This window comes from Thermobia domestica, chromosome 3 (assembly GCF_964235325.1).
Source record: "Thermobia domestica chromosome 3, izTheDome1.hap1.1, whole genome shotgun sequence".
Taxonomy (NCBI): Eukaryota; Metazoa; Arthropoda; class Insecta; order Zygentoma; family Lepismatidae; genus Thermobia; species Thermobia domestica.
This window is the reverse complement of record NC_137456.1, coordinates 76,450,624-76,475,046: the sequence shown is the minus strand read 5'-3', so window position 1 is coordinate 76,475,046 and position 24,423 is coordinate 76,450,624. Positions and strand designations below refer to the sequence as shown.

The window sequence follows — 24,423 nt, the reverse complement described above, 5'->3', positions numbered from 1 at the left end:
TCGGGCGACATTTTCTATAACGAAATACTTTAGTTTGTATAATATTTACCTGTACCGTGGGCAAAAAGTGCTCATAAATATGTAATATACTTAGTGGAATGTTCATTTTAAATTAACAGAAAAGAAGAATGTTTTTAATATATGTAAGAGATTATTATGGGATAGTTGTGGCTATGTACATGTTATGTGTTGACCTAGTCAAGTGAATTTATGTATTTTACGGTCTTAAAAAGAATATTTAAGACATATCAAGCAATAAAGGTGAGACTAATAATCTTGGAATATCTGAGTTGATTTTTGCATAAAGAAAAGTAATTATCGCTTCGTAACTTATATTTTACAAGACGAACCAGGTTAACGACGCTTTTCTATAGAGTCGTTATAAATTCTAATCCATTATGTATAGTATTAAATATGAAAAATAAATTGATGAGAAAAGAAGATAAGGTTACGAAGCTGAAAAGTATTACTGGCAGCTGTATCAGATTCTAAAAACATAGTAGTCCAGCGCGTTATTCGTTACCTCAAGAGACCTTTCACATTTAAGACACCTTAATCAGATATTTTAACTTGAACAATGAATCTTAAAAATGCCAAATCTCGAAAATTAAGGATGTAATTAGATAGCTCATACATTTTTTTATACTGAAGTTGATAGATGAACTCTGAGTTTGGCAAATCAATATTATGATAATCATTGTAATAAACTTTTCTTTAACTAAGGATAAATGGGTAAATAAAATGAAACCATAAAAACTGCTATTACATTTTGCCTAACCAAGATATATTAATACACAAAGACACTAGAAGAAAGGATAAAGAAAACTGAATACCTAAAAATAATAGTTTACTGTTTATAGATGGATAATGAGGTCCAGTATCCGATTTATTTAACTGTCATAACTATTTTTAGACATATTTTCCTTTTACGCATCATTTTATGTAATTTCCTGTTCGTTGTAGTAGTAAAAGGATGTATAATAACAGGAAATAGAGGTCGCGTCTCTTAATTTTACATTTACGGTAAATATATATATCTTCATATATTTGTCATGTAAATGCATATATTTATCATTCTGTTGTACGTATTAATGATAGTACTGAAGATTTGAAGTTTTACGATCAAGGGCATTCATTGTTGAAATTTCGGAGGGAATTCCAAGAGTTATTTCACATTCTGCAATAGAAAAAATGTGATATTCTTAGATAAGTACATAATAGACCTCCCCTTCCCCTTCCTATACGGGACCAGACAAAGATAAATAAATAAATAAATAAAAATAGACGCAGTGAATCCAGTAGTAATATTTCAGTCCATTGATATTAGAAAATGATTTCTGTGCCTAATAAATAAATATTTGGTCCTTGCTACTATATCACAATAATTTATCTTCTCAATTTATGTTAGTGAAACTAAGAGAAGTTCTGATACAAAATATTTTTTTTCGTTATTAAATTTTTGGTTATTGAAATAATTTTGGTGAGGTTTTATAAATAAGTTTGGTAGAAAAATATGATTCTACTTCTCTGTGTGAAATATTATTCTTTTTAACGCATATTATCATTCTTGTATTTAGTTAATTTTAACATCCTGGATAAAAAGTAATAGCAATAATATTACAGCAATAAGTAACTGATTCATACTAGCTTTGCTATAGTGAATAACTTACACTAAAATACAAATTGCTGAGCAAAGTAACGTTTACTTATAAAATAATAAATGTGTGACAGTTTCACCAACTAACTGAACATATTAGCTTCATTTGATAGTGTGAAAAAACAATTTTTACTTACTTTTCTTACTTACAATACTTTTCTTTTTTTACAGTGTCTGATGAAAGCAATATGTTCAGTTAGTTGGCGAAACTGTCACACATGTATTATTTTATAAATAAACGTTACTTTGCTCAGCGATTTGTATTTTAGTGTAAGATATTAAAGCAATGTATATATATTAATAATTTTTAAATACAGGAATTTAACAATTATTGATAGTTGTGTATGTAAAAAGGTAAGTAAGAAAACAGTTTTGGTTGTACCTTACTATCTTTGAAAAAGGTGAAAGAAAAATAATAATAATAATAAAAAAAACAACTATTATTCGTAACATCTAATATAACTGTTAGGCTGATATAATTGTTGAATATCATGATTAAATTTGAACATCTATTGTTCGTCTTCGCATATCGTGGCTGAGAGTAACTGCCTTTCGGGTATCAAGAAAGAGTAATGAAACAGTATGTGACGAAAGGGATATTATCTTGTATTTAATGGCAGACTCTTAAGAACTTAGCTAATATTTATTTAGCTATGTATGTATTATAACAAGTTTCCAGATACAGCCAGTACGAGCCAATTTTATGCTGAAAATGTTAACAATATGAGATAGAGAGGATTTCTTGGAAGTAACTCGATTAGAGATTGAATGTTCAAAGATCATCATCTGTATATTCACCTAGTAGAACTGAAGAATATAATAATAATAATAATAATAATAATAATAATAATAATAATAATAATAATAATAATAATAATAATAATATCAATACAAGAATGAAAATATGCGCATTCACCTGATTTTGCAATGATTGTTTCAGGATTTTCTTAAAATTTGATATTAGGGAAAAAGAAAAATATTTTTTAAAATGACAATATGGATTGGCAGCCCTTCTTCAAATAGCTTCCGTGTGTAATAGCTGCGTTCTTAAGAGTTTATTTTGTCATAAAGAATTGCCCTGTATGCGATCGCATTCCTGCAATATGGCTGTGTATTCGAATAGAGACTATTTCAGGTACTTAGAGGGACTTTCAATACCAATCTAATCGATGCGATTCACCATCACGCAGCACAATTTTTCAGTTGTCTAACTTTCGAAAAGATGGCTGTATGATATGTAACATGAAACTACCAGGTCGTCGTACGTATTACTGTAAGAGGAAAGTGCGGCTCGAATGTTGAATGTAGCTACCCGAGTCTACTAACGTCATTTAAAAATTGCACTAAGACTATTAATAAACCTATCAAAATGAAGTTTCCAGGATCCTCAAGAAATTATATTTCCATGTTTACAAAATTCAGATGGTACAATTATTAGCAATTACGGGTTAACAGTAATGAATTTACAGCTATCGAGAACTGCTCGATTTATTGCATAATAGTTGTTAAAATCCATTTTGCCATAGTTCGACATTCGCTGAAGAATCGTGTTGCATGATGGCCCATTATATGGATTAAACTCACGACGAAACTCTCTCAGTAGCAGTAGTACGATTACATAATTCCACTGCAGCTACACAATTGCGTACAGACCAAAACTTCATGATAGTAAACTCCAAGAACACTGTTGTCAAGTAGTAATAGCTTAAGTCAGTATTACCAAACTATAATATCAATATTAACATTTGAAAATCGTCCCTGCCCTTACCTGTGTATCGTGCTATGAAATGAGAAACTAAGATATGTGTATCAGCAATTCGTTTCTAAATTTATAATAGATTTATTATTTAAATTTCCGATATTTGCTCCCTTGTGCCTCAGTCGTTTAACAATTTCAGATTTTATTTGAAGAGAAACTGTAAAGGGACATTCACACTAATTTATAAACTGATTTTTTAAAAAAGTCAAGATACAACCACACACACAATGCGATTAATAATAACAGCGTTTACTATATATTCAACGGTACTATGAGCATTCACAGAGAAACCTGTATGAAATTACTACAAGGCATCATAGCAATTTAATTAAAAACAACAAAATGAATACCTTTTATTTAATTTGATTATACAACCGTGACCACTATTAACGCAGATTCTTATGAATAGTTTAACGTTTTCTTGTTTCAGATTTTTTTTGAAAAGGATAGTACTATATGTATATTTCTAAGTGTGATTCATCAAATAATCACATACATTACTGGTAATACATACAGGATTCAGACCAGCAACTTGAAAAGATATCTTGTAAATAGATTTTTTAAAATAAATTAAATTAAGCATTTGTTCTTCTATCAAGAAGCATAGGAATGAAAGATATTGTAATGGCGAAAAACAATAAATAAATAAATAAATAAATAAAATTCGAAATGCTAATGAATTAGAAGTTTCAGCAAAACGAAAATAAATATCTGTATAATGCATAATGCTGGCCACAGTACTGTTAACTGAACGCATTTCTAAAATTTTGCTTTGTTTCTTTTTCTACACTTCTGAAATGTTAATAGCTTTCTGATTACCGAAATTCTACAGTTGCATTTCCCTTGAAACAATTTTGTTCGTATTCCGGAAATGTCCAGAAAGAATGATTCAATAACGAACTGTAATCAAAACTAAGTGTTGAGGAAGAAAGGATGCAGTGCAATCGTGGAGCTTCAAATACTGTTGTTTCATTTGAGAGATTTCGGAAGTAACCACAAAAATTTTGTACTGAAGTAGAAATTTGTGCGCTTCAAATATTGATTAAAGTTCTTGTATATCCTTGTATTATTCTAAACATGTATCGGAACTGAATCACGTCTTTCGATAGGCTCAGGAATATGCCTTTTTTTCGTTTTATATCCTTACATACACTCTCCATGCATATATGTAGTGTGTGTTACGTAAACTTTCACAAATAACTATCAACTTTTCACGTAAGAAAAATTAGCTTTCTGCTACAGTTAAAAATTATGTTTGCTTAATATCTGATTATCTAAATAGCTTCTAGTAAGTGGTATTAAACGTAACATTCTCACAGATGATTAGAAATATAGGGTAAATAGAATGATTTAATGTATCTAACACGCTGTCGATGTACCATTCTTGAATTCTATTTTGCGTGTGTAGAGATTAAATGTCCTGTTTTCGTATACTTTAAGAAGATTGTCGACATTAAATTGAAACCTGCATTATCACATACAGAATAAAGTACTGTATATTCACGTGTTGTACGTGGGTTTAGAAAGTTAGTTATACATTATGACTAATAAATAATACTCAATCAGAAATATTATAATGGTATTCTATGTATGAGACTTTTAATTGGAAGATCTAACACTGCAATGAACATATATATTACCAGCAGACTTCTCTGATTTGGATCTCAGGTTACAGCATTACAGATAATAGAGCGGCAGTCACACTAGCTATATGTAGCCCCGTATTAATTGAACTAACACTAACAGTGGTCATTGTTGAAAGTTCCGATTAATTAGAGTTTAATGGAGTTATTTTATTTATTTATTTTTGTTTCAGATGAAGTCGCTTAAAGTATATGCAATTTACGGAAAATCGACTGAAAAACATTAGGAATCTTTATAATTTGAAATATTATTCATTCGAGCTACATAGTATTTGTATAACTGCGATAATATTCAGAGAATTGAAATTTTAGAAGTAACAGTTCTGATAACTAATGACTTCAATATTAGGCCTATTTGTATCAAATGATTGTGGAGTATTTATTTCAATTGCTTTAGCAGCACTTTATGAAAAGTTTCGTACACTTAATTTATACAATAATTTCTGGAAAAGGTACAGTACTTGTGCTGACTGTACAAAACTTTACAGTGTCAATACTAAATTTCTTTTCACATTGACGATAGAATATACCTGATAGACAGGATAATGGTACGAACAGTTTTCTTTCCAAAAAATTCCGCCGGAGGGAAAGAAGAAGTTGGAACTGAAAGTTTGGGAGGAAAGTGGGAGGTGAAAGTATACTCTAATATAGAATTTGTTTGTCATGTATAGGCCTACCATGGAAGAAGGCAGTTGAAAGGAAACCTAAAAGAAACACTCTGTATGTTTTCAAAATCAAATTCCAGGTCTAAGAATTATTCCTTTTTTTAAATTCTTAATGTTTCTGAAACCCATAATAACGTATATATGAAATGAGACCAACTATTACATTACTTTTATAAATACTCTGTGGATGCTCATGTCACTTGTAATTATAGCTATGTAATTTACATTAACATTGTTGGTAAATGGTTGAAAATCCGATGATAGCATTTTTCTCTTTGGAACTTATTATATAGCTATTGTTCATCTTAAAAGATTATACAATCTGCAATAACACACATGAAACAACAGGAAGCACATTCATCTACGTTACATTTCAAAAGAATTCACACACATTACTTCACGAGTTTTACATCAACTTACGAAAGATATAGTACAAAAGCAAGCATTACAAGAAATATTTTACTTTTTTTCAAATTCTATTATATATCATTTCATACCATATTTACGTATGGTATTTATATACATACATATCATTATGTTGATATTAGCATATACAGTATTAGCCACTTTTCCGTATCCCTCGTACTCATTACATAAAAATGATTGCATTATCTTACTTCTAAGTAATACTGACCGTTACGTTTTCATTATTTTTAAGAACTAAGACAAGCTATTTTATCTACAGTTTTAGTTTTATTATTGGTTTAGATAATAATATAGAGTCTCACAATAGTATGTTTACATTAACATTATTCTATAACTGTTTTACTGCGTACCTACTTTTGGGACACCCTGTAACGAACCAAAAAGATCAAGACTGATAGATCAAGTTTTCACAATCAAGGCTGATTTGATTCTAAATTTTGAATACCGTTGAAGTTAACTGATTTTAAGAATAACTTCAGCGATGTATTAGAATTGACAACACAATTACATCTGTTGTCTCGTATAATATTTTTGTTAATTTATGAAATGTTTTGTGTTCTCCATAGCCTACTTAAAAGTGACTATTTTAAGCCATTACTTTAAGTATTCTCAGGCACTACTTTGATGTTAAACTTCGCTATATCTTGCTCCTTTAGCTACGTCAATTAACCTAATAGGGTACTAGCATTTCACACAGTGTAAGATAAATTAATGAAAAATCGCAAGATTCTGGATTGAGAATCTGCTAAGTAGATTTCGATTGATAATATCTATTTTGTCGTACTTATGTGGAATATAGAAAAACCCTATAAACGAAAATTTTGAAGGGAATAAAGTAGAAAAATTGTCCTTTGGTCCATCACGATTTCAGGCAACAATTGATACGAAATTTACGGTTGAAAGTTATGAGTGACGTGTGCTTTTGCTTCATTGAAAGAATTGCGTGGTTACATTAAAAGTTATTGTCAATAGTACTTTTATGATATGTGACGCAGGAATTGCAACACCAGATACAAAATTCTTGGATTTTTTAAAGAAACGTTAATTTTATTTCCCATGATTTTCTGCTTTGTTTTGAAATATAAATTTGTTGAAAAAGTTTACATTCTTATATCTTACGGTGTAATGTACTGAAAGCCATTAAAGCCCGATTTTTTTTAAAAAATTAAAATCTAATTTATAATACAAGATTTTGTCAGTTTCCTTCAAACTGAAGAACAAATTTGACATTTCTATTTTTTTAAACTGTCACTACTGATTCGAACTATTGCATTGTAGATTATTCGAGAAATTCTCGAAAAGTTTCAAAGTAACTTCTTGCAGATTCTTGGATAGTAATTTATAGTAAAATTAAATATCAATTCGTTGATGTTCGGTTCGTTATTGAAAGGTCATATTATAACCTGGTGATCATGAAGGGAGCTTTTGTTAAAATTTATACAGATCCAAAACTGTAGAAAAACTAGCTTGTACTGGTCTTTACTGAAGAAGGTTTACTAACTTGAAAAATCCATATCAAATGTTACATCTTCATCGTCATCATGGCGCGCTAGTATTGCTCTACAGATTAGTCTGTAATGTTAGAGATAAGCTGCACAGACTTTATCTACACATACTGGCATGTAGCGATAACATCAGGCAACAATTATATTTGAAAATATAAGAAGCAAGTCCTTTGTAGTTTACAGTTGCAAGGTTAATAAAAATTGCAGAATGGCATTACAGAAAATTTTTAATTGCAAACATTACTAGCACATTAATTCCAGATAGATTGTAATTTCAAGAAAAGTTAAAGCAAACGTAAAATTTTCAATATGAAGTCTTAAAATATGAAATTTATATTTCTGTAAATCTAGTTAAGAGACTAGTGCTGTGCCTCAAGAAAAGTTTCAGTGAATACATTTTACAAAATAGATACATAGCCTACTGAAAGTAAGAATTGGGCAGAAATGGAATCCTGCTTTTTCAGAAGGGCCAAATACTCCACCTCAAAGTACATATTTAATGTACAACTTGAATAACACACACATTCTCAACTTTAGCCAGTCTCCTATTATCTCATGTATATTAGATCTTTCCATAAAATAGAACAACACAATACTTGTTTTTAAAATATCTTTACACGATTAAAGTAATTCAGACCTGCTGATTTTATATATGTATATTTAACATTTTCACTTTATATATATATATTTCACAATAACATAATAAATCTCAATATACATCAGACTCAACCAACAATGTATTAAGCTATACAAATTGACATAGAAAATAATTTCTTCTCTCCTCTTCTTTCTATGTAATAATCGTTTTCCTTACATTGCTTTTCTCGTGCATGTTGTTCGGTATCTCTAAATAACTCTGTACAGCAAGAGCCTAATTATTAAATTTCCAACCTATATATTTGAACAGGTTAAAAGCTTTGTTTTCATCTGAATTTGTTAACATATTTTTCCTTTGTTTTTCGTAATGCCTTCCCCATTGCTTTGCTTTCCGATAATGTGACAAAGTTTCTCATTGGAAGAATATATTGTAGTATATCTCACTAAATAGTGAACACACTTGTCCCAAAATTAACTGCACAATAAAACACGATATTTCTTCTCGATTATTTTCGTCGTTTAAATTTCAGCTCTAAAATACGTAATGTATTTATTTCTTCATGCTGCAGCAACTTTTTCACGTGTTACACGTGCATGAATTTTTCTGTGTTTGCTCTCTAACATATTTTTGAACGTTGAATTTCGGATCATCTGGTTTTTCAGATTTGCGTGCTTTTAATTCCCTGAAATAAAACAAAAAAGGCATGAAATGTTTCAGAATAGACATTTGATTCAATTATAAAAACAAACAACACATTACCGTATAGGTAAATTGATATAAAGAGGGCTCACTCATCGACCTTTTTATTAAAGAAAGAGGCACAGTTACAAACATCCATGTTCAGCTCAGACACTTGTATGAAAAGACAGCATTGGACGTGATCGAGGTTTGAAGGTGCGTCAATAAAGTAATAACGGTAAAATATGAGAAACTTTAGTTGACCACAAACAACGTAGTGATACACCAGTGACTGCGGTGAGTAACAAAAACCGGTATGATTTGTGCACATCGGCAAGTTATAGTTCGCAAAATTGCTGCGACCTTGAATTGTGAACATAATGCCATGAAGAGAATTATAGAGAATTTAGGTTAAACAAAAGTAACCAAGTTCTTATCCTAGTTAACATCTTCGTTAACTGCACTGCGTGAGAGTACAGTAGATATCCAGAGCTGCTGTTCATGTTTTTATTTATTTGTTTATTTATTTATTTTAACTTTGCGACTGAAAATAAAGCTTAGGTGTATTAATACGATCCTAAGACTAAGAAACATTTGATGGAATGGCGACAGAACATTTAACCTACGTAGATCTAAGAAGTTCAAAAGTCAGAAGTCCACATCCGAAGTATTAGTTCATGTTTCTTGGAATCAGAGGAGAATTATTTTGTTGTATATACTTAATGTACAACTTAATAATATGCACATCAATAATTTATTCTTAACTTATGCCAGCGTTGTGTTATCTCATGTATATTAGATCTTTCCATAAAATATAACAACAAAATACCTGTTGCTGTGAAAAATGAACACTGAGTAGTACATTATCTCATTAAAAGCTTCCGAGAAGCAATCACAAAAAAAAAAAAAAAAAAATCTTTCTCCCATTAACGGCATCATGTTAATGCTACGGTACACTTATCTAGTTCAGGCTCACGCGTATCTACTTATGAACTAATTTCTTGCACAAATAGGGGGATCAGTGGCTCCTCATCTTATAAGCCACTAGCATCAATTACCTGCTTCGCTGGGTTAAATTAAGAAAAAAATAGTAATATGTTTCCTTAGTCAGTCACTTTTTACTATTACCAAAGCGCTCCTTGATATTGATCATTTTGTTTATATATATCGAAAATGACCGATATTAGTGTCGAATGTATAGTTTTTGAGGTCGCTGAGATGAACAGTGACACTTCTGATGCCATTTAAATCCAAATTAAGCCCAAATATATATAGTTTGTAATAAACAAAATAGTTTCAACACAATTATTTTAATTAAATAATAATACTATTTAAAAAGTGGTTCACAGGATACCAAAACAGCATGATACGTAATCAAATGCAGTTGTGTTTGTTCCTCTAGTCGCTGCTTTAACTTAGATTTTCGGAGAATTGTTATTCACGCAACACTGTAATTTCTATGGATGGCAACACTGAAAATTCCTTAGGTTCATATTTTTTGTTGTAGAATAACTTTATCTATGATTGTGGTAAGTTCCATTTCATTATCTCCTTTCACTTATGAATAAACAAGCAAAAGAAAAATGATGAATTTTGTATTAATTTTAGTAAGGCAGGCTCTTAATTCTAGTCCTTTTCAATTATAGAGTAAAATTAATAATAAGTCTATTTTATCAATTACAAAAAATAAGGTAGTTTACATACTTAGCTATGGCCATAAATGCCAGTTCCACATTCTGTCCTGTCTTTGCTGAGGTCTCCATGAAGGCTACATTATATTCTCTAGCTAAGCGCTCCCCATCTTCTCTCCGGACGATACGATCAGGCCCACAATCTGATTTATTACCTGTGGAAACAGAACATTGGCATCAGAACTTCTACGTCGCACCATACGCCTTATACTAGGTACCGGTACAGTAAGTAATGTTTGCTGAGAACGCTTTTGTATGGATTTTCTGAAACATGAATTTAGGTACTTTTGCACTAACTCATCTTTTCTTACAATCTTTTATATGCAACAATTTAAGCACATAATAAGAAAAGCTACATCAAGACTATTTGTATTGTAGAGAAATTACACATACACAGCTATATATTCTCTGCAGTGGCGTATTTACGATTTTCTTTCGGGGGGGCTTTGCTAACTTTCGGGGAGGGCTTTGCCTGAAAATGTGAAAATTCTGCAAGATATTTCATATACTTTACTATAGTAAGTAAGATTTCGGGGGGGGGGGGCTTAAGCCCGGAAGCCCCCCCTAAATACGCCACTGATTCTCTGTATATGATAATCTGTAATAGACGAGACAAATGAAGATACCACCATTCTACCTAAATTAGTCGAAGAGTTTGTGTTCTGCATCCTCATGCAAGAATGAGGTTATGAGAAACCGGGTTATCATGAAACAAGGCAATTGTACTTTTCTAAAATTTAAGTGATATCCTTGTTCCTTGAGGCTGAAATTAAAATTTTCTCATTTTCATGAAACGTGTTTTCTTTAGATTTTAAGATTTATATAAGGTGTATCTAGAAAGTAAGTTTTCCTAGGGCGGGAAACATAAAGAAAACACACTGACATTGAAACATTTGTCGCTATCAAGGATGTTATAAAATAGAGGATCTGCCCTTACAACAAAATCTTGAAGCCATACGTCACAGTTTCGCCACCCCTACTCTGCCCACTCTGCCCAATAAGATCGCAACGTTTTGAGCCAACAATCATGGCGGAAACGAAAGTAGCCAATCAGACGATGGCGGGAACGAGAGTAGCCAATCAGACGTGCCGATGCTCGGTTGTTTTTTGGCTTCATTAGTTTAATAGGATGAAGATACATATGGGCAGATCCTCTATTTTATAACATCATTGGTCGCTATAGATCAACACAGGTGATACTATTTGCCAAACATGTTCACCACCATTCGTATATAGTATATACCGTATATTTAACAATGCCTTAATAATTACTTTATTTCCATTAAATATTTGTTACGTTTGCTTTCTTCGAGACTTCCAAATGAATTCAATTGCTTAGAATTGTGGGTACGGTGGCTCAGTGGTAGAGCACGTACCTCTCGTGTCCGGAGTCCTTGGTTCGACTTCTGGCCAAGTAAGTTTGTGGTGGACAATATCGTGTCCGCGGGTTCTCTCAGGGTACTCCCTTTCCTCCCGTTTTTTTTTAAATTCCACCAACTCTTCCATCACCATTCACTTGTCTTAAATCATTGTCTCTCATAGATTAAAGAGTATAACCGTGGGACGTTAAACTGAAAGATTTCTTATATATATATATATATATATATATATATATATATATATATATATATATATATATATATATATATATATAGATAGATAGATAGATAGATAGATAGATAGATTATTGCTTAGAATTGAACTCGTAAATATGAGATGAGTTCATCTCCAACTTAAAGAAATGTTTCAGTGTAACTACCGTAAATTTTTAATAAAAGTTTGTTTCCTCAGGGTCTAATAGTTACCCCCCATTGATTGAAGTTGAAGTAGATTTTGAATAAGGTAGTAAGAACACTTTTACGAAAGTTTTTTTTTCTCGGGAAACATTGGTAAAATTATGTCCTAAAAATGCTAGAAAATGTTTTGCTGTGATACAATGCTGTTTTATCCCAGCAGGTCATACCAAAATTCCAGAGTCCTAGAACAAATGATAAGGGGAGAGGCATTGAATTCCTCTGCAACAATTAGTTGAACTCAACAATGAACGAGTCAACAATTCGAAAATCTGCACGGAACAATTGCTGCGTATAGTCATTATCTTCAAACAGACTGACAGTGAAGAACATAGTTCAGTATTTGTAAAAGTTATTAGTCATTTTTGTGATTAATTAACATTGAAAAGATAGGGCGATAGCAACGCCATCTCTTATCACAGAAACAAACTTTTTGTGGCTTTAGACCATCCTTAAAACACTTTCTCTTATGGAGAACTCTAAAAACGCAGCGACATGTTTTATGTACACTCCGCATCAAAAAAATTGCGACACCTAACGCCGTGCAGCTAGGCCACCCAATATACACCTTCTTATCCCATAATCGTGTCTGGTAAAGAGACCCTCTCTCTCTCCTCCTTTCTTCTCTTCATAACTAAAATTAGCTAACAACATGAACACAATTCTAATTTCAAACTACACATGCATTAGTATCGATAAAATGAAATAACAAAACCGAGACGAAACAAGATTCATAAGTTGATTTAAGGAGAAACTGAAACACACACAATGAAAAATTGAAACGAATGGATGTATATTACACACAGGTTCAGAAATGAGCAAGAAAGAGAAGGAGAGAGAGAGAGAGAGAGAAGGCGAGAGAAAAAGAAAAACAAAAGGGAGAACAGATAAAAATGTGGAATTTTAAACTTAGTAAGAAAACAACCTAACATTATAAAGTTTCGTTACCAGAAATCCAACAGTAATATAGAAATAACGTTTGTTTGTATGTATTTTTTTCAGGACTATTCTAATATATAGAGGATGCTTGAAACATACATTAAGTCACTTTCAAAAAGGATATCATACTCAATTTCCAGTAGAACTGTAGATCTCACAGACACATCTAAAATAATGTCAACAATTTAACGCACATGCTTTATTTCCGCGTGGTTCCGTTGTAAATTCGGTAGTACCGATGCAAACCACATTCTAATAAACCCAGTAGGTAGCGTAGGTCATATCTTCCATTCCAGACTACTAATGCAAAGTGAACAAAAAAGAAAAAACGAAATGGAAAAGGAAGAAAGAAAGAAAGATAAAATTGAATGAGTGCTATTTTACTGGTAAATTTTTATCAGAAACATAATATATTAAAAGTCCAAACCGTATCATTATGAAAAGTTAGAAATGTTCAAATGGAAAATTGGATGTTCCTTATAGAAGTAGCAAACCTTGCATGTTTCAAATTTCAACGTGAATAAATCACATTGAATTATAGGACGAAACAAATTTGTATCAAACTAGTATAAATAAAATTTTGTTTTCAAATAACGAAAGAGGTTGCCATTTTCTAGTTTTTTCCGAAGATTTATCTGTTCCGAACATCCAGCATCACTTTCATCTCTTGCGGATATAACGTTGTAATTTGCACAGATAGAATGAACACGCTATAGCTCAAACGGATCATAGTGTCAGTCGGATGATGTTGATTAGCTTATGGACCACCACTTGGTCGAGGATTCAAAGCCGTAGTGACCCAGTAATTCGACTGAGACTCGGTAACCCAGATGATAAAAAATATATTTTGCTTATTCCTTTGCGTTTAAACAGTATTTCTTTCAGAGATGACCAGGACTGGAGATGTTTCCTCAGAGCACAACAACTCGACGCTGAAGTTGGCAGTTAATTACATTTTCCAGACCAGCTATATCGGTCTCTTGCCCCGTTTTGACTTTGGAACATACACACGCACATGAAGTGGGTGTGTACGTGAGAGAGAGGGGAGAGAAGTGAAAGATGCAAAGACAGGATAGGGAAACGTCAAGAAAGAGAGAGAGAGAGACGAATATAAATATGAAACATACTTATCATTACAGTGTATGATGAAGAACACACACACTGTATATTCGAATTCTCGCCAGTGATGCTTTGTAAGTTCTCTAACAGAAGATAAATCTCTGTTTGCAGCCATTATTCTATGCCAAAAATTTATATTACCTGACGGGGAATCGAACACAGATTTTAAAGTCTGGTACTTTACCACTACACCACCGATTGCTTTATTCAAACTTTCTCCAACAAATGCTGTAATATTTCTTTCTGAGAACGATAACACGAAAAGTGTTTACTGCAGATCAATGAAGTGTTTCCAATGTCTGGTAAATCCCTTGCCCTTTCCCAAACAACATTCGTAAATCGTCTCTATCATGATAAAGGTGTTTGCTTCCACATTCTTAAGCATTGCACGTCTAATATGAGAAATTTATTCTTCACTATCACTTTGTAAAAAATCTAAGCCTGGCGCGAACAGGATTCGAACCTATGCCGGATAGCTCTATTGATCGTAACTCCATTACGTTACCGCTACACTAACATACCATCTGAAACAGACACCGAAATATTAATACTTTAAGGTTGATCTTTGGAACGATCAAGCTTCTTCCTGTAAGGTTATTTGCAACTAAGTGCACAACGAAATTCATTTATTCGACGACCTAGAGAGAAATTAGTGCCCACTAATAAAGAAAATCACATTCAATCCAGAAGAAAAAATACAGAAATAAAAACATATTATGCAGTAATTTTACCGTGCAAATTCAAAAGTACGCGAATAATAATAATAATAGTAATAATAATAATAATAATAATAATAATAATAATAATAATAATAATAATAATAATAATAATAATAATAAATAATATAATAATAAAAATAATCTATATTATAAAATTAAAGTGACTGTGACTTATAGTCTCTTAAACCACCCGACCGATCTCGATCAAATATTCAACATTTATAATGTTCGGACCTGGGAGTATTTTTATCTATTCGTTTGGATGGTGTTACTTAGGGGAGGGCGAGAATGAAAAAATATAAAAAATAAAGAAAACTGAATAAGTTTTGAATCAAACGACCAATTTGGATGAAATTTGCAACATAGATTACTTTTGTGCATGGAAGCTTTTAACCATTTCACCTTGATAGTGGAATTAGGGAAGGGGAGAACGGGGAGATATACAAAAATCAATGCAAATAATAATAGAAGTGACTAGGTTAATTAGTTAATAATTCTTGAACCACCGGACAGATCTGCATCAAATTTTCAACATGGATGAAGTTCGAGCTTGAAGTAGATTTTATGATATCACTTTGACGATAAAACTTAGGGGAGAGGGGGGAGGGGAAAGATATATAAAAATAAATAAAGCTTAATAACTCTTGAACCACGCGACCTATCTCGATCAAATTTTTAGCATAGATGAGGTTCGGGCCTGATATGGTTTTTATTATTTCACTTTGACGCTAGAACCTAGAGAATGTTAATGGGAAAGGGATATATATATATATAAACATAAATAGAATTTAAGAAGTCTTGAACCACCATACCGATCTCGCTAAAATTTTCAACCTAGATGAAGTTCGAACCCGAGATGGTTTTCCTCATATCATTTTGATGGTGTAACTAAAGGAAGGGGAAGGAGAGCAACATTTAAAAGAGAACGAAAATTGACCGATATTAGTATCAAATCTAAAATTTTTGGAGTCGCTGAGATGAACAGTGACACATCTGATGCAGTTTAAATACAAATTCCGCCCGCAACATGGAAGAGGGGAAGACATATAAAAATGATCAAAATAACCAATATCATTGTCGAATTCACTTTTCCGGGTGGCTGAGATGAACAACGACACTAAAGATTCCGTGCTCCGCAACGTGGGAAATGTAAAACTCATCGAAAATGACAGATATCAAAGAGCGCTTTAGTAATAGAAAAAGTGACTGAATAACGGAGCATATTATTATTATTTCTCAACTTAGCCCAGCAAAGCGGCTCACTGATGCTAGTAATAATAATAATAATAATAATAATAATAATAATAATAATAATAATAATAATAATAATAATAATAATAATAATAATAACTTTATTTTCAGTGCCGTGAACAGCTCATTGGCAAAAATACAGCACTATGTTAAGACTATTATACAATCATTTTAAACAGACCAGAAAATTTGTGATATAGAATAAATATTAGTAGGTTAAGACCCTTGTCAGAAGTTTAATATATTCACATTACAAGATTAAAGCTGATTATAAAATAAGATTAAAATAGATACAGTCAATATCATAAAATACTATTAACAGAACTATGGAAATCAAAGTTTCATTTAACTATCGTTAAAATAATGAGTCAACTTTGCTTAAAATTTCGTATCTTCTATGTAAAAGATCCTGGTTACCTATTGTCACATTTTCACATAAAATATTTTTTCTTTGAATAAAATATTATAAATAAAGATATTCTGAAGATATATAATAATAATAAAATGAAGGCCCTTGTCGTGAAGTTAAAACAGATTAATCTTTGAAAAAAAAATATATAATTAAATAAAATAATTGTTCTATTGTTTCTCCCAACATATGTTCATTTTAAGCTGTTATAAGACATTGTCACTCTTCTCAATATTTCGCGTTTTGAATTTAGTGCTACCAATGTTGACTGATTTCTTACACTATAACACGGCACTCTTATTCCTATATTTTCTAAGCAGTAATTGCTACTATATTTATTATCCAATACCATTTGAATAAAACATTTATCGATAAAATTTCTTCTTTCTACTAGAGAATGAAGTCCCCAAAAAGTTAACCAATATTCATACTCGTGTGAATAGTAGTCTTTTTTCATTTTATAACATAGTAGTCGTATAAAACATTTCTGTACTGCTTCAAGTTTGTTAATAAGTATATTAGACAAGCTGTTCCAAACGACTGAACCAAATTCAAGTTTGGATCTAACAAGTGTCTTATATAAGTACACATAATAACTACCATTTAAAAAATCAGGCCATTGATTAAAGATAAAACCTATGGTTTTTCTCGTTGATTGTACTAAATCATTTATGTGATTACTAAATCTCAATTGTCTGTCATAAATAATACCGAGATCTTTAATTTGTTCTACTTTGTTTATTCTTACTCCATGAATTTTATATTTACTGACAAAGTACTGAGTCTTATTAGTAAATGTCATATATCTAGTTTTTCCAGAGTTAATAGTTAATAAATTATTCTCGCACCAATGATTTACTGCATCTAAGTCTTTCTGCAGGAGATAATTATCATACTCATTATTAACTATTCTAAAGAGTTTTATGTCGTCTGCGTATAATAGTATTTTTGAATACCTTACTTTTCCTGGTAGGTCATTGATGAATAGAGAAAAAAGAAGCGGACCCAGGGGAGACCCTTGAGGTATTCCCTTCCCTATTTGACCTTGAGTAGATGTTACCTTGCCAATTTTTACCTTAAAAGTTCTATTTGATAAGTAACTTTCAAACCATTTAATATAAGACGGTGATAGGCCAATGTTTGATAATTTATTCAGAAGTAATTTATGATCAATAGAGTCAAAGGCCTTTGACATATCAATATATATAACATCAACCTGTAAATTACTTTTTAGTGCAAAGTACGTAAAATCTGTAAAATGAATGAGATTCGTTGCAATCGATCTACCTTTATAAAAACCATGTTGCGTATCACTTAAAATATTCTTTACATTAAAATATAAATGTTGGTGTACGATTAATTCAAAAATCTTAGAGAATGCACTTACCAAACTAATAGGCCTATAATTTTTAACATCATATCTATCACCAGATTTGTATATTGGCACAACATATGTTTGCTTCCATTTTGAAGGAAATACTCCAGTCTTTAACGATGCGTTACATATAATAGCTAAATTTGACGCTATTTCATTACTACAGGCTTTAATTATATAATATGGAATGTTATCAGGCCCAGGTGTAGTACTTCCCTTAATTTTACTTATTGTTTCAATTATTTCTTTTTGCGTGAAAGATGGAGTACAAATGGGTACATAATTATCATTATTTTCTGCCAGTTTCAGAACCTTACATTTTTTATTTTGGTTGGAATCAGAATTAAAAGAATTATGAAATACAACTTTAAAACATTCTGCTATATCTAAAATTTCTGACACTGAAGTATTATTATATTTTATCTGTTTTGGCATTTGTTTGTTATGTGATTGTTTGAATGTTCTCCAGAAGTACAAACTGTCATTACAAATACTGTTCTCCAACGTTAAAAAGTAAAATTTTCTAGCCTCTAGATATTTCTTTTTGACCAACTTTCTTAAATCGGAGTACCTCTGATACCATATTTTATTATTTGATTGTTTGGTCTTTATAAAATATTTTGTTTTCTTGTTTATTAATGATTTAAGGTCTCTATTCATCCACGGGTCCTTATATGTCATATTATTATTATACAGTTTCATTGGTACATGGGAATCGAAAACTTCATATATTTTGTCATACAAATTTTCAGACATTTTATCTACATTGTTGGTAGGATCATTAATTTCATTTATTTTCTTTATTCCGTAATAAACCTGCAAGAAATCAGCTTTTTTGAAGTCATAATTACTGGTCTGTTTTGTATTCTTTTTTGAGCTATTGTTTCTTATAGTATTCCATGAATATACAAATGGTGGGTGGAAACGATCGATTTTAGTTAATGGTTCAACATTAAAATTAATTGTACTATTTTCTATATTTGTCAGCAACAAGTCAAGTACTCTATCTTTATTTGCGGCATCATAGGACTTACTTAGCTGGTTTAATTGGAGAACGTTGCTTAATTCTATTACCTTTTCTGCTTTTTTCTTAGCATAAAAATTGCTAGCAGTTACAGTCCCTGTTTTCCAGTCAATTCCTCCAGCATTAAAATCACCTAATATTATAAAATTACTTTTTATTGTCAATAAGTAGGAACACAACCAATCACAGTAGTCTATAAAATTCTTTAACGGTAGTGTAGGTGGAAAATAGTGCAAACATAGTAAAAGTGGTTTATTGTCAGGGATTAAAATTTTTAATATTATTACGTCCAACCTATCGTCAGGAACTTGTATCATTGTATACGAGTATTTATTGTTTATTAAAATCATACACCCACCTCCCTTAGATTTGTTTTCTAGTGTCAGGTTCCTATCTTTCCTAATGATATTGTACTTATTTGATAATTGTACGAAATGTACATTTGTTTCCTTTAGCCATGTTTCTGTAATACAATAGATATCATAATCTTCACAATTTACTTCGTCCGTGAAAGACCGTTCTTTTGTATTAATACCATTTACATTTTGATAAAATAAGTGCAAGGTACTCATATTTGGTTTAAGCTACAAAGAAAGACAATTTTATTTACCTGACTTTTCTTCCTTTTCGCTCAATTCATTTTCAGTTTCTTCTACAACTATTTCACTTTTTAGACGACCCATAAACCTAGTAAACAATACACCATCAGGCCACACATTTGTATTACATACAGTATCAAACTCATTTTCTTGTACACTTACATAAATAATAATAATAATAATAATAATAATAATAATAATAATAATAATAATAATAATAATAATAATAATAATAATAATAATAATAATAATAATTGTTTTTATTAGTATTATTATTATTATTGTTTTTATTATTATTATTATTATTATTATTATTATTATTATTATTATTATTATTATTCGTGTACATTTGAACTTGCAGGGCGAAATTAATTCATAATATGTTTTTATTTCTGTAATTTTTCCTAGATTGTATGTTGTTTCCTTTACTAATGGGCACTAATTTCTCTCTTGTTTATCGAATAAATGAATTTCTTGTGCACTTAGGTGCAAATAACCTAACAGGAAGAAGCTTGATCGTTCCAAAGATCAACGCTAAAGTAAGTAATATTTCGGTTTGAGTTCCACGTGGCATGGTAGTGTAGCGGTATCGTAATGGAGTTACGATCAATAGAGCTGTCCGGCATAGGTTCGAATCCTGTTCGCGCCAAGCTTGCATTCTTTTACAAGTGATAGTGAAGAATAAATTTCTCATATTAGACGTGCAATGCTTAAGAATGTGGAAACAAACACCTTTATCATGAAAGAGACGATTTACGAATATTGGTTGCGAAAGGGCAAGGGATTTACCACACATTGGAAACACTTCATTACATTACAGCATTTGTTGGAGAAAGTTTGGATGAAGCAATAGGTGGTGTAGTGGTAAAGTACCAGATTTCCAAGCAGAAAATCTGTGTTCGATTCTCCGTCAGGTAATATAAATTTTTGGCATAGAATAATGGCTGCAAACAGAGATTTATCTTCTGTTAGAGAACTTACAAAGCATCACTGGCGAGAATTCGAATATACAGTATGTGTGTTCTTCATCATACACTGTAATGATAAGTATGTTTCATATTTATATTCGTCTCTCTCTCTCTCTTTCTTGACGTTTTCCTATCCTGTCTTTGCATCTTTCACTTCTCTCCGCTCTCTCTCACGTACACACCCACTTCATGTGCGTGTGTATGTTCCAAAGTCAAAACGGGGCAAGAGACCGATATAGCTGGTCTGGAAAATGTAATTAACTGCCAACTTCAGCGTCGAGTTGTTGTGCTCTGAGGAAACATCTCCAGTCCTGGTCATCTCTGAAAGAAATACTGTTTAAACGCAAAGGAATAAGCAAAATATATTTTTTATCATCTGGGTTACCGAGTCTCAGTCGAATTACTGGGTCACTACGGCTTTGAATCCTCGACCAAGTGGTGGTCCATAAGCTAATCAACATCATCCGACTGACACTATGATCCGTTTGAGCTATAGCGTGTTCATTCTATCTGTGCAAATTACAACGTTATATCCGCAAGAGATGAAAGTGATGCTGGATGTTCGGAACAGATAAATCTTCGGAAAAAAACTAGAAAATGGCAACCTCTTTCGTTATTTGAAAACAAAATTTTATTTATACTAGTTCGATACAAATTTGTTTCGTCCTATAATTCAATGTGATTTATTCACGTTGAAATTTGAAACATGCAAGGTTTGCTACTTCTATAAGGAACATCCAATTTTCCATTTGAACATTTCTAACTTTTCATAATGATACGGTTTGGACTTTTAATATATTATATTTCTGATAAAAAATTACCAGTAAAATAGCACTCATTCAATTTTATCTTTCTTTCTTTCTTCCTTTTTCTTTTCGTTTTTTCTTTTTTTGTTCACTTTGCATTAGTAGTCTGGAATGGAAGATATGACCTACGCTATCTACTGGGTTTATTAGAATGTGGTTTGCATCGGTACGTACAATGAACACTACCGAATTTACAACTGAATCACGCGGAAATAAAGCATGTGCGTTAAACTGTTGACATTATTTTAGATGTGTCTGTGAGATCTACAGTTCTACTGGAAATTGAGTATGATATCCTTTTTGAAAGTGACTTAATGTATGTTTCAAGCATCCTCTATATATTAGAATAGTCTTGAAAAAAATACATAAAAACAAACGTTATTTCTATATTACTGTTGGATTTCTGGTAACGAAACTTTATAATGTTAGGTTGTTTTCTTACTAAGTTTAAAATTCCACATTTTTATCTGTTCTCCCTTTTGTTTTTCTTTTTCTCTCGCCTTCTCTCTCTCTCTCTCCTTCTCTTTCTTGCTCATTTCTGAACCTGTGTGTAATATACATCCATTCGTTTCAATTTTTTATTGTGTGTGTTTCAGTTTCTCCTTAAATCAACTTATGAATCTTGTTTCGTCTCGGTTTTGTTATTTCATTTTATCGATACTAATGCATGTGTAGTTTGAAATTAGAATTGTGTTCATGTTGTTAGCTAATTTTAGTTATGAAGAGAAGAAAGGAGGAGAGAGAGGGGGTCTTTTTACCAGACACGATTACGGGATTAGAAGGTGTATATTGGGTGGCCTAGCTGCACGGCGTTAGGTGTCGCAATTTTTTTGATGCAGAGTGTACAATCCTTGGACACTGTTAAAATACACAATGATTAATTGTAATATTGCCTGCCCTTTCCATGATTTTTGAAGGGGTTTTGTTTTTCAAAATATAAGTCAAAACACACTACATTTGCATCTTAACACACTATAGCGTTGGCGTAACTAGGGTATTTCCCTAAGAGGCCTATGGCCCCCTTCTGAGAATTGAATCCAGGACCTAGCTTCAGCGTGTTGTCCAACGGTATTTAGGGAGAGCCAATCGTGTTCTAGGGGGACTGGGACTGGCCCCCTTCTAGTTATACCTATTCACTACAGTTTGTTTACGAGTATATTTATAGTACTACTTCAGTAAGTGCCGGAGAGTACTTAATAAAGTAAATAATTGTTCTTTTACGTGAAATATTAGGTACACATGTGCACCAAGGTATGTGTGTGTGTGTTTGTGGCTGCATTTTTGTGTAAGTCTTTTTGTCTCTCTTGCATATATATATTTTATATATATATATATATACTTGACTGTAACTTACATATATTTCCTTTTACAGTACACAGTACCTCTAGTATAGGAATGCGGAAGAATCTCGCGCAATGGGTAATACCGCGCAGAAGTGTATACTACAGAGCTGGAAAACAGTACAATGCTGGAAATTTACAGCAGGAGTGAGAAGAAGCACCAAAAATATTACGCCATTGCCACGTCTTATTTCTTGCGCGAGAGTACGTTTTCAAGAAACTTGATTTTTGATCTGATGTTTCACTTGTTAGAAGACTTCAGGGGTAGATTAAAACTTACAAACTTTTGTTCTATAATCTTGCTGTAAAATTAGAACTTAATATCAAAGATTAATATCACTAATTTTTGTTTTCAGTAGAATATAAAGGATCTCTGGTAAATCAAGTTATGTTAAACAAACGATAAGAAGATTGAGCAGTATTCATTTACGAAGTCTGGCCATTTACAATGGATAGTAGAAGGTTTTTAGTAAGTACATATGATGAGCTATGTTTGAAAAAGGTGTATATCCGTTTTAAACGTTTTTGGCAATATGAAAAAAAAAAAAAAAACTCTACCAAAATGGTAGGATCACCTAACCTTATTCTTATGGTTGTACCAAATAGACTAACGTAATCGAGAAATGAAACACATTAATATAGGTGGTTCAAAAATCGTTTAGATTTATTTAGTTATTTTAATTGTAAATATAGACATGTACCCTTTTGCTTGGAAGAATTTGGACATATACCTTTCTGCTTGAATACAACGGAAAATGTGCCTTTTTCTTGAAACCAAAATTAACAGCAATTTCAAAATACCTCATTTCTAGATGGCTTTAAGCCGTGACATGATGCTAGATTTGTTTAGGTAAGATTTAAAGGAAATTAGATTGATGAAAAAAAATGTAATTGTTGTTTTGGGTCGGAAAAAGAATTGGTAGACAGCCTACTCTTATTGTAAATAAAGAGATTCATCTTACAAAACTTCAATGTTGGAGTAAGCTTGGTTGTAAAACAGCTTCAACTTAAGGTTGGTTAAAAGGGAGAAGTTTTTCCGATAGGTGGCACTACTGACTTCGTATCTCTCCCATGTATTTTTATCTTTCACGAAAATTCACGATTTCTCTTACAAATTTCAACTTACAGACTTCAAATTTTTAGAAAAGGAACTTCATAATCTATCGAAGGCAATAGTCCGTGCCGATTTTTTATTTAGAATTTTCTTCATTGTTGAAATGGCTTGATTGTAGAATTGGATATCCAAACTTTTAAAAATGGAACTGTTTCAACAATGAAGAAAATTCTAAATAAAAAATCGGCACGGATTGTTCCCTTTAATAGGTTATAAAGTTCCTTCTCTAAAAACTTGAAGTCTCTAGGTTGAAATTTATAAAAGAAATTGTAAATTTTCGTAAAAGTTAAAAAAATACATGGGAGAGACACAAAGACTGTAGTAACATCTATCGGCAAAACTTGT

General features: G+C 31.6%; 1 protein-coding gene across 1 annotated transcript in view; it reads right to left on the bottom strand.

The window, feature by feature from the left end:
- Window positions 1-283: 283 nt before the first annotated feature.
- LOC145680523 (ras-related protein Rab-37-like) overlaps window positions 284-24,423 on the bottom strand; it is a 285,842-nt gene continuing 261,702 nt past the window's right edge. The window contains exons 6-7 of the mRNA XM_081751130.1: window positions 10,636-10,777; window positions 284-8,935 (exon numbers count right to left, since the gene is read on the bottom strand). Coding sequence (XP_081607256.1) covers window positions 8,830-8,935; window positions 10,636-10,777 — 248 coding nt within the window. The 3' untranslated portion in view covers window positions 284-8,829. The remainder of the gene's footprint in view (window positions 8,936-10,635; window positions 10,778-24,423) is intronic.